This window comes from Podarcis raffonei, chromosome 17, assembly GCF_027172205.1.
Source record: "Podarcis raffonei isolate rPodRaf1 chromosome 17, rPodRaf1.pri, whole genome shotgun sequence".
NCBI lineage: Eukaryota > Metazoa > Chordata > Lepidosauria > Squamata > Lacertidae > Podarcis > Podarcis raffonei.
In genome coordinates this window covers 5176512-5188677 of record NC_070618.1, presented here as the reverse complement: position 1 = coordinate 5188677, position 12166 = coordinate 5176512, and the positions used below count along the sequence as shown (strand labels likewise).

Here is a 12166-nt window from a genome sequence, read left to right as displayed (position 1 = left end):
GAGGGCACTTAAATTTTTCCAGATGGCAGCAGGGAAAATTCCTTCAGTGGCAGAAGTCATTCTTGAGTGATACAACAGGAAAAACCTGTATGTAGCTGGTGAAATTATATTTGCTGTCAAAGAAACAAATGGCTGGAACTTGGCAATGCTGTTCTTAGCGTGTGGCAATAGTTTAGCTTTCTGCCTAAAAGCCACCTCCAAAAGGTGTAACTGCTATTCTTTTGAGGGCAGCGTGGATTGTTTTAATTCCTTTGTTGGACTCCAGAGGCAGGACCAACTCAAGCATCCTATTAAACAGCCAGTCTCCTAGGGAAAATGTCATCCACCCCCTTGTCCCACCTTAACCAGAAAAGCTGGGTCCCCCCCTTGCAACTCTCATTGAACAAACTTCCACATTAATACTAACACTAACAAGCTTTCTTCATTTTATTGCTAGCTTGGTGGGGGTGGAGGGGTGAGAGGCAGTCTCCACATAAGAGCTGGAAGTGTTTCTAATTTCAGGAATGTCTCCTAGCTTGCCCTACCTAGTGGCATAGGAGTGTACTGTGTTGGCAACCTCCACATTTCTCACTTACGGAGTCCCCAATCTCCTTAGTGGCCGGCCAAAGGGAGAACCTCCTGAGTGTGGTTTAGTAGTTGTGTTCTGCACATGGCTAAGAAGTAGGCCAGGTGTGGGGAAACATTGCTCCCCAGAAGATGCTGAACTTCCAACTTGCACCATCCCCAGCATGAATGGCAGATGTTGCATAACTCTGTCAGTAGAGCATGAGATATTTTCCTGCACCGCAGGGGGTTGGACTAGATGACCCTTACGGTTTCTTCTCTACAATCCTAGGATTCTAGATGACCGGGGATGATGGGAGTTGCAGTTCAGCAAAATGCGGAAGGCCAAAGGTTCCCTGCATCTGAGCTAGGCCTATGAATGAATAGGCTGCAGTCATGTTGGGCATCTTGCGCAGCTAACACTAGGGGCCCAAGTATTCTCTGCGGCTAGGAGTTCATTTTACCAGATTTGCCAGCTGTGTCCATTCCTGTTGGCAACTCCCGACTCACAAGTTGAATACCAGTGTTCTATACAGCTTCACTCCTTCAATTTTAGGAATTTGGTAATAGGTTGATGTGTATGGTTTCTTTAGACTACATGAGTGATGTGTTCATTGAAAATGAAATAATTCCAGAAACTTGGGACATAATAGCTTTCATTTTTATTTAAACTTTCAGTGTTCAACCTAACATGTAACCTACGTCAACCTTGTCTTTCAATGTAATTGGTAGGCCAAAGAGTAAAATGGTACATTAATTTTAAGAGGCAAACTAGGCTTCTATAATGAGGACAATGTTCACATCCTCAAGTCTTTGTGGTTACAAAAAAAATTGCAATACAAAATGGCAATGAAATCTGATACAGTAATTCTCTACTGATTTAATGTTCTGCACTCATCACTTAAGCAACTTTCTCTAGTATAACCATTTATGCACGCCATTGCATCAGACAAAGGTGATTACTTCATAAGGAGTCAAACAACAAATGTATTTTTTCAACAGGAAGGGGCATGATTCACCCCTAAAAGCAACATGGTTGGTATTCAGCTTATCAAGAGATCTACTGCCCTTTGCCAGAGGCCTTAGGGTAGTTTATAACATACTGAAAGACATTTATATCCCCCAAACACAAATTCAAAAATAATTATCTCAATATAGTTAATAAAAGCAGCAGTTTCAAGCAACTCATAAATTCATTCCATCAGAGTTCCCCCTCATTCCAAAGCCTACTCTATGCGGTATGCTTTCACTGTTTCCTGGAAAGAATAATTATGTGGCTGTTACAGCCATAATGGTATGTCTAGGTGTCATGCCCACCCTCCAACAGTGTGGATTATTCTTTATTTCATTTCTATAACACTTTATATTTTAAAGAAAAAAAACATTAAAGCACCAAATAAAACAATCCAGTATAAAACAAATTCAAGCTTCAAGGACAAGATTTCAGATCCTTCTCTGATATTTTCCTTTCTCCGTATTTATGTACTTAATTTAAGTAGCTGCCCCATAGCAGAAGCATTCTAGGAAGCCAGTGTGGTGTAGTGGTTAGAGTATTGGACTTGGACCTGGGCGATCATGACTGAGTGGGGATTTGAACCCTGAAGCTCACCAAGTGACCTTGGGCAAGTCACAGCCTCTTCACTTACCTCACGGGGTCATTGTAGGGATTAACTGAGGATGGGGTGAAACGTGTACTCCTAGAGAAAAAGGTGGGATGGAAAGGCAGTAAATAAGCTCTTCTGCTTGCGTGCTTAAGAAAGCTGGAGGGGCCAAGCCAGGTGAAGATGTCAGTCACCAGCCTGTCATCCAGAGATCTCCATCTGGTCACAATTGAACCCGTGCCAGTCGCAAAATGTGCCTGGCTAATTTCTAACACTGACTACGAAATAGTTAAAAGTGGACAAGCAGCCATTGCTAACATGCTCACACTAATTTTGATTTGAGACAGGAATCCCTCCCCCCCAAAAAAGTTCATATTATCCCCCATCAAACTGGACAGCATTTAGGGAAACTGATTCTCAAGTTTCATTGTGGTATGGGGGGGTGATAACAATTCAGAGCAGTCTTAAATAGGAAGCTACTGAAGGTATTTGAATATAAATAGGAGTACCATTTATATAGGAGCAGCAATTAAAACAATACAAAAGTGCAGTATTGCCCTCTGTTGGTGAGTGCATTTGTCTTTGCTACTCCGCTGTAATTCTGGCCTTGTATGTGTCACATATTTGATATTTTTCTAACACTAAGGGAGGACTCCCAATTTATCCTTATTCAGCGAGAGCAGAGCATAAGCAGTTACTGGTTCTGGGGTCTTTCAATATAGGCATTCCCTTCCTCCACACATAAAGTGACCTGATGATGATCTGACATTTCATCTGAGATGTGTGTGCCTCTGCAAGCCCAACAGTTATCATATACATAACCCACATTCAACAACCATAGTTCTATTAACTGGGGTGACAATGGTTTAAAAATAAATAAATCAGAAAACTGAGCTATATACCTTTGACGCAGCCAGTGTTACAGGATTCATACCTCAATGAAGATGGGTACGTAGTATTTTTGTTCCACCCCACCTCACCCCTTGCAATCCTTCTTTCCTTTGCTTGCTGGCTAAAGTGTGACAGTGAAGCATACCGCCATGTACTGAAAATTGCAGCACGAGACAAGTCTGCTTCTGCTGGTGAGTACCAAAGGCTCTCAAATCTGCTTATCAGTCAAGTCAAGAAAATTCTGCAAGTCACACCAGTGTGTACAGAAGACAAATCAGAGGTAAACTGACAACACAGCAATCCATTTACATATTACATGGTCATCACTACCACTCCTCCCAGTATCAAACTTCAGTGTTCCTGTACTTAATAATTTGGAAACAAGTCAGAGCTACGCTACATTTTGAGCTCCTCCTTGTTCCATCCAATACTGGACTTTGTGGTCCCATGCAACAAAACATATGAGGTAGCCCACAGTGGCTAACCACATACAAGGTAGCAGTTTCTGTATATTTGGCAAGTTTCGAGATACGCAGAAAAAATAATCAGTTTGTGCAATTAAAAAAAGCCAGAGGAATGAGCATGCTTACTGCCCTCCAGAAGACACGGAATGTAGGGCAACAGCATCACTTGAAGGACAACAAAATTGGTGTGATCAAGTCTCTACTAGCAGCTTACATGAACCTGAAGGAGAGGTGACTATTACTCTTTAAATAAGTAAAAGTATACACACACTACCTTTTAGGATAAACTGTCTGAGGCTGAAAGAATGAGAACTGAGGCATATGCACTTGGCTCACAATTCAATTCTCTTTCCCCCACCAATCCAGGAAGCTATACAGTTTTAAGGATTGTGACCATTTTAAAGCTAAAAATGTTCCTGCAGTTTGGTGGGGGGATTAATTAGGAAAAGGAGGAGAGCCCTTCACTTGATCTAATTAAATATTCTTTGAGTTACAAAATGGACACAGCCCAAGGTAGGGGAACATCTGAGGACTGCTTTCTGGCCCTCACACCACACTTTTCAACAGCATTACTCCAAACCTTGGCTTGAACTGTGATGTTGCCTGGATGGTGGGACGGGCTGAGGGCAGAACCCAAAGTGGGCAGAGCATTGAAAGTAAAATTTACCTTTGCGCAGTAGGCCAATTTCTATACCCACCCCTTTCTATTCTCCCTCCAGGCAGGGAAGAGGCATTACCAGAGTTTAAAGACACATCCCAGCCAGCAAAAACTACTTGGCATGAAAAGTAGGGCTGGTGAAGGGTGTGGCCGAAGGAGAGTTGCAAGGGCCAGACAAAGAAGCACAGAGAATCATATTTAGGACTTTCAAACAGTTAAAAAGACCCTGACCCTGCAGTACATTTTGGACCAAACCAAATCAGCACACACAGCTGGTTCGGAGAGAACTGCATCTTCAAACACCTCAAGGAATGCAGGCATTGATGAGTCTGCAGCCAGTCTCCAATTAACGTCTTCAACCATGGTTACTACAAACATTCGTCAAACATTGGCATGCCTGTAGTGCTGTATAAAGAACCAGTTCTTGCTTCTGAGTAAGCCTGCTTAGACTTGCAGCCTCAAGGGGTAACATATAGCTGAGGCTATTGTTGGGAGCATTGTAAGGTAGCCTAACAAAAATCTACCTATAGAAAATAGGCATGTAAATAGATTAGTGCTTGGGCTGCTGTGACATCTTTGAAGGTCAGTTTAAGTGTTGAATTTATCCAGGCAATGAAGACAAAGCAAGTGTTGAATGACACACGCACACACATCAGACAAGATTCCTTTCTCCAACCAGTTGTCTAGCTACCAGCATGGATAAGGAAAGAACCCACGTAACACAAAAGACTACTGAGGTTAACTGCACAGTCCTCTAAACATGAAGCTGCAACAAAAGACCAGGAAGTGTCTTTAACCTCCACATTAGAGGATAAAACGCCACTACAGGCGGATGTGACAAAGATAATCACTTTCTTCTTCATCCTAGCATGTTGTCTAGGCTCTTGGAAGCTGTACTTATAAGTGCATCATATATCATTGGGCTCTTCTTCCAAACTAGGTTTTTTAATATTAATTTAACAAATAAATACATGGATGATCACTGCATACTGCTGGATAGTCTAGCATTACGATTGTTGTAGTCTCATAAAGATTATAGCTGCTCATTTAGCCTCTGCAGAAGCAGGAACCGTTGCAAACATTCATATGGAAGGTTTCTTTCTTTAATGACTTCCAGTTTCTGGTTACTGAGATGACTACGTCTTGGCTCATGTAGCTGGAAAATGCATGAGTAGGAAGTAGTAAGGGAATTCAAGTCTCTCATTTTTATTTTTAGATGTCTGGCATTCAGACATCCCCAAGAATTATTTAGTTTCATAAAGATCTGTGAGAAAGTCTCCCTGTGAGCAATCTTCCCAGGATCCTGTGCTCTTCCAGCACCCAATGAAACAGCACATTAAAAAAAGTAAGATATAGATTTGAAGACCCTACTAGCCTACTTAAAAAAAGAAAGTTGACTTCAGTAAGAAACTTCTCTTTTCAGAGAGCTGCTATAAACTGCAGTAATGTGTTTCCAATGGTTTGCCTAGTATATCCTGCGTGTTGTATAGTCCAGAACCATACTAGCAGCTCCAAGCAAAGCAGGATCCGACAGCTCTGAGACAACCACCTTGACATTCTGCACAGAGAACAAGGCCTGCTGATGAATCACATCCTTGACAGCGTTGATATAATGGCTTGCAAGGATGCCAGAAAGTATCACAAGGGAGGGGTTAATAGTGTGCAGGATGTTCACAACTCCAAGGCCCAGAGCTTTCCCTGCTGTGAAAAGAAGAAACAGAAGTATGAATATGGCAGTGGTCAAGAGGCAACTTTTTAAAGTTGAAAAATACTTCCACAGAAGTAGTCTTGCCCTTGGTCTATATCTACAGTTCTTTTGCTTCACTGTCATATACAAACAGGTTTTGCAAGGTTCTTAACACACCATGAAACATGTTTATTAGAGGTAATAGTGGGGATGAGTGTGCAACACCATGTCTCGCTTACACCACTTTCAAATGTCAAAAATAAAGCTACTGCCTGCTTTTATTTTAGGGCAGCTTAATATCAAGAGTCATTAAAACCAATTTTTAAAAGGTTCTGGTATCATGTGACAAATTTCATTTATTTAATGTGTACTTATTTATTTTGAAGGCTTACATCCCAGAGAAGATCTCAAGACAGCTAACACAAGATTCACAAAATAATATTGCACTCCAATCTAGCACGGGAATAGAAATGCCAGAATGTCCCAGAAAGCAACATTCCCCGATAGGTATTATTCTGTTTAGGAGCATATATAGTTTCTTAAATTGTGGGTTGGACTGATGCTTAGAACACCCAGCAAAGAAGAGAAGAACAGGACACAGCTGAAGTGACAAGGGCCTTCATTCAATTCAGGTTATGTCAGACAGCTATCTGCAAAACGTCCATGCGTTGCCTGCAAACAGAACCAGTTTTTCAGACAGCAAATATTCCCCAGTCTCACCACATCACATCTTTATCCCTAGCCAGGATCTAACAAAGATTTCTGCTCCTTGTTTGCATTCTTACCTGTTTTGACAATATGGTCAGCTTTTGTATTTCCTAGTTTGGCTGCCTGAATGAGATGTGCAGCAGTTACTGTCTCTTCCTTCATTACAGACATCCCCCCAATTAACAATAAATCCTCTGCTTGAACAAAACAAAAAACAAAAAAAAAGAGGGGAGGGGAGAGAAAAGGGAAGAGAACAAGGAGTTACAATTCAAGCACTACCATAAACAAACTAGTGGTTTGTTACATTTCACCAGACATAAGAAGGCAACGAAATACAGATCCTGATGGGAGCAAGCAAGTACAAGGCCCTTGTAGCTCTTTGATGATATGAAACTACTCTGTAGAGATACCCCATTGGGTTGCTTGTGCATGCATGATTCAACATAGTATTATTGCTTAAACTATCGTCAGACCATGGGTGGGGTGGGGTTTGGTGGAGCAGAGCTACAAAGGGGCATTACTAGCACTTACCAGGAGAGGCAAAACGGTGAGGTCAGGCATGTCCAGGTGGAACAGTAGGAGCACCAGATTGAATTTGCAGGTGCTGTCCCAATCTTACCTCTGCCTCAACCCTCTTTTCCCAAGTAGCAGTTAGGCCACTGCCTGGAGGCTATTGCTGTGGCTGCCCCACCAGTCACACAGATATTATGCCACTCAGTACTATACTACTCATGCTATAATGATATACTATAATATATATTATATACTATTATATAGTAAACAATATACTATGCTACTCATTATCAGTGGGGTGTTTTTTGATTTCCGGCCCCTCTCTTTTTCTGCTCCCTATAAACAGAAGAGCTACTATCTGGTGACTAGAACCAGTGGAGCTGATAATTCTTTATCAATGTAAAGTGGTGTGATTTAAGTAATTTATCAACTTTAAAATAAAACAAAGCTGCTCTGAGGTCTTAAAGTAGCTACTGCCAAAGTTTCATCATGAGAATGAGGCAGCTGAGAAGACATAAAAAGCGGCATTTCACCAAACAAAGGTATTCACACGTATATGGCCGGAGGAAATTGCCTTATATTCAGTCATACTGGGCTACTTTGAGCAGTCTTGTAAAACACCTGGCTTTCTGTTGAGAATGCCTATGCAACATGTGTGCATAGTTCAGATGTGGACTTGCTTTGCAAGTAAGTTATACTGGCTTGGCTACTGACAGCAAAGTAAAATTGCCCTTGAAAATGCTGCTACCAAAACTATATTTAGTATTCTGACACTGTAATTATTTAAATGAACATTCTGTATATGAACTTTTTTCCTTTTAGGTTGCTTGCAATATGCACATAATGTGGTTAACCAAAAAAGAGAAATAGGTTCCACCTACCGTCGTGCAACTTCTTAGCTTCTCTCTGCAAGGCTATTCCAGAAGCATACGCTTCGATACATCCATGGCTCCCACACAGGCACTCTGGTCCATCTAAAGAGACTACAATGTGCCCAAGCTCAGCAGCACAAAAAGAACTTCCATGGATCAATTCATTCTGATGAATGATTCCACCGCCAATACCTATAAGACATGAAAACACATTTGTGTTGCCACTTTAATTTTTTCTTTTCTTTCTAATTCATGAGATAGAAAACAACAAAATTCTAGAAAATAAACGCCAGGCATCTTCTGCTACTAGAATTTGTAAATCTCCATTCCATTTTGATATATTTTCCACACCTATTTATTTATTTTTCAATTATATACAGTGGTACCTCGGGTTAAGAACTTAATTCGTTCCAGAGGTCCGTTCTTAACCTGAAACTGTTCTTAACCTGAAGCACCACTTTAGCTAATGGGGCCTCCCACTGCCACCACAGCACAATTTCTGTTCTCATCCTGAAGCAAAGTTCTTAACCCAAGGTACTATTTCTGGGTTAGCGGAGTCCATAACCCGAAGCGTCTGTAACCTGAGGTACCACTGTATATCAATCTCGGTTAACGCATCCCAAAGTGGTTAAACAACATTACGGCTTGGATATAACTGTGAGCAGAAGGAAGTATGGAAGGGGCATTTCCATCTCCTCCTCCTTGTACTCCAGGAAAATCTATCCAAAGGGTCAGAGGACCTCAAGGAATAGCACTAAACCAGGAGTCAGCAACCTTTTTCAGCCGTGGGCCAGTCTACCGTTTCTAAGACCATGTGGTGGGCCGAACTATATTTTGAAAAAAATATCTGAACAAATTCCTATGTCCCACAAATAACCCAGAGATTCATTTTTAAATAAAAGCACACATTCTACTCATGTAAAAACACGCTGATTCCCGGACCGTCCGCCGGCCGGATTGAGAAAGCCATTGGGCCGCATCTGGCCCACGGGCCTTAGGTTGCCTACCCCTGCACTAAACGGTGCATAGGGGATGCTTGTGGAAGGGCCCCCCACTCCATTTTGCAGCAATTCCTTCTTGAACTTGTATCTGAGAATTAGCAAGTTTGATTTGACTCATACATGCTCTTCTATGAGTGCCATAATCAATGAGGAAAAGCTTGCTATTTGAGCTGCTACTACCCAAAATGACCACATGTTTCCTATAGGTTAAGGGAAATTAAATGTCATAGCGAACAGTCAGGTTCAAACGGCAACCACTGGCACATAATTCATTAAAAAAAGTAACTACTGCTTTGAGTCAGCAATTATGATCCAACACAATATTTAAATGTGTTTTAAATGCAGGATTTCAGTAGTTTAGCTCTACGTTGGATTTTGGCCGAAGCACATAGATAGATACCTGTACCAGTGATGAGGGTTACGAAGTTTTCCACTCCTTTTCCTTGCCCAAATTTTCTCTCTGCCAAAGCTGCACAGTTACCGTCATTGTCTACCCACACTGGCAAGTGAAGCACATCCGATATCGGAGTCCGCAGATCAACCGTATTCCACTCCTGAATAAGTTTTGTGGAATGAAGAACAACGCCTTCTCGGGGATTTACTCGTCCACCAGTAGAAATACCTGAGCCACAAAGAACCAGAAAGGAGAGCATCTAAATCCGGTGTTTATAATATACAAAAAAAATTAAAAATCTTGCCATTCAGAAACACCTTTCAGATTTTCAAATAAAAATAGGCAGTCATCAGTAATCCCCCCTAAGCAAGCTACAAAGTGTCACTCATTTTCTTCAAACTTTAAAGGAGATGCATCAACAGCACTAGCTGGCTTCAGATTTTGACTTGTCCTTCATTGTTCCTTGTCTATCACACATCTCATGGATATAAAAGTAAAAGGGATCCCAGAAGCTGCAAAGGACTTAAAGGCTGATTAAGGCTGTGTCTTCTATGTCACCCCAACCTTTAGTACTGCAATCAGTGCCTTTTTCCCCTTTAGTCTCAAAGGAAAAGAATATGATCAAATATGTGCAAATGCAAATTACTTTTGCAGAATTTAGCAACTTGTTATGAAAAGCACAAGGTGCAGAATTACAGAACTATATATAAGCATTAATATAACATAGTAATGCATTTTGCAGTTTATAATTACAAACAGATCTGCCTTTAACTGTTTTCTGTATTAAGTCAGTTTAAATTGTACAGCAGATCCAGCATTGTGTAACCCACCCAGGGAACTCTGTTCAACAAAATGTTCTAAATCAATAAATATAGTAATTATCTTTGAAATATATAGCACTTTGATTTAATGTTCTCCTTTAGTGAAGTAAAAAAAAAAAAAGTTTGTTAAAAACTTACCCACACCCAGAATTCTGCAGTTCAGATTTACTGCTTCTGAGGCAACCTCTACACACATCTTAAGGATCAACGCTATTCTGTCCTCGTAAGTTTTTGGATTCAGCTGGGTATATTTCTTAACTATTTCACCCTAAGTGAGAGGGAAACACCATTAAGCTTCTCATATTTTTCTAACTGACCACAACTATATTAAAAGTGGCTTCTCCACAGGCTGTCAAATATGTGACAGGGATCAAAGAGCAAGAGAATATGCATAGTATACAAATGTAAGCTGAGGAGACAGAAGTGTTTGTAACCATGCAACCTCCCTGGGCTTTCATTCAGGGATGGGATGTACTCAATTGGCATATCCTACTCCTACAAGCTGGGGACGCGGGTGGCGCTGTGGGTTAAAGCCTCAGCGCCTAGGACTTGCCGATCGAAAGGTCGGCGGTTCGAATCCCCGCGGCGGGGTGCGCTCCCGTTGCTCGGTCCCAGCGCCTGCCAACCTAGCAGTTCAAAAGCACCCCCGGGTGCAAGTAGATAAATAGGGACCGCTTACTAGCGGGAAGGTAAACGGCGTTCCGTGTGCTGTGCTGGCGAGCCAGATGCAGCTTGTCACGCTGGCCACGTGACCCGGAAGTGTCTGCGGACAGCGCTGGCCCCCGGCCTATAGAGTGAGATGGGCGCACAACCCTAGAGTCTGGCAAGACTGGCCCGTACGGGCAGGGGTACATTTACCTTTACCTTACTCCTACAAGCTATATGCCCAAGCTCAGTCTATGCTTAATTGCTGGTCCAAAGACTGTTTGCACTCCAGATGGGAGGAAAATGGTGAGGTCAACACACTCTACAGCAGGAAAGGAGCAATGGAGCAATCAAAACAATCGTTTAAGGGAAATAAGCATACTAGCTTTGTTTTTAGATGACGTGTGAGTATTTCACAGCAGGTGCCATCTTAGAAAAGTATCCCTCCTCTGCAAGTGTGAAGAGGAGACTATCCCTTCTGAAACAGTGCTTGTCACCTGTACTTTGAAAAGAGTTTACATTAAATAAATAATGTAAGGTTGCAGATGGCTGCAGTGGCTGGAAACAGACAGACAGGTCCTGCACATGTAGCAGTGACCAGAAGAGGAAAGACCGCTAGGAGGAGCGCAGAGAAAAGAAATGCCATGGTACATCTGCAGCAGCACAACTGGATACCTTCATCTGCCCCAGCTGCAACAAAACATGTCCCTCTCGTATCGTTCTTTACAACCACAGCAGGCACTGCAACCTTCCAGTGGTTTACTTTGTGCCACCCCCTCCCCCAAGATGCACTCCTTCACTGTCTCCTGAGACAGGTGGATGCCAACCCTTTCATTAAATAAAATCAAGCTTTTTTAAAAAATGTTTTAAGTTATTCACCAGGAATACTAGCATGGTAGACCCACCCCGCATAATGCCTTCCAGTTGCATAGCACAGGGGTTCATCTTGTTGGAGATATGCTGGAGATATGCATTGTTTGTATGCAGGCTTCACCATCAACCAGGATGTAACCTGCATGTGACAGACTTTCTTCCTGTTTTTTAAGTGGTTCAATCCCACTCCCAAGAGTGTTCAATAGGATTTTGACTTGCACCTTCTTCTGTGAATTGTTTGAATTCAAGTGTACAACCCTTTTTGGATTGCTGGGACATTGATGTATGGCTATAGCTGTAAGTTTTGTTTTATGACTATGGATCATCAATATAAACTTATTGAAGTAGGCTGTATATGATATAGGAAATTCTCATGCCTTTGGGTTTCAGAGGGCTTTTCCTATGCAGCTAATTTAGTGCCAACATGCTACTCTCCCTACAGAACTGCCTTATGGTTGAGTGAAATTGTTATTTATTAATTGCCTTCCACATATG

At 41.8% G+C, this 12166-nt stretch overlaps 1 protein-coding gene across 3 annotated transcripts in view; it reads right to left on the bottom strand.

Moving 5' to 3' along the window:
- Positions 1 to 1187: 1187 nt before the first annotated feature.
- The window catches only part of GNE (glucosamine (UDP-N-acetyl)-2-epimerase/N-acetylmannosamine kinase), a 39224-nt gene continuing 28245 nt past the window's right edge, over positions 1188 to 12166 (bottom strand). For all 3 annotated transcript variants that reach the window (XM_053371274.1, XM_053371275.1, XM_053371276.1), the window contains exons 8-12: positions 10292 to 10421; positions 9339 to 9560; positions 7947 to 8129; positions 6630 to 6746; positions 1188 to 5858 (exon numbers count right to left, since the gene is read on the bottom strand). In XM_053371274.1, the coding sequence (XP_053227249.1) occupies positions 5623 to 5858; positions 6630 to 6746; positions 7947 to 8129; positions 9339 to 9560; positions 10292 to 10421 (888 nt within the window). In that variant the 3' untranslated portion in view covers positions 1188 to 5622. The remainder of the gene's footprint in view (positions 5859 to 6629; positions 6747 to 7946; positions 8130 to 9338; positions 9561 to 10291; positions 10422 to 12166) is intronic.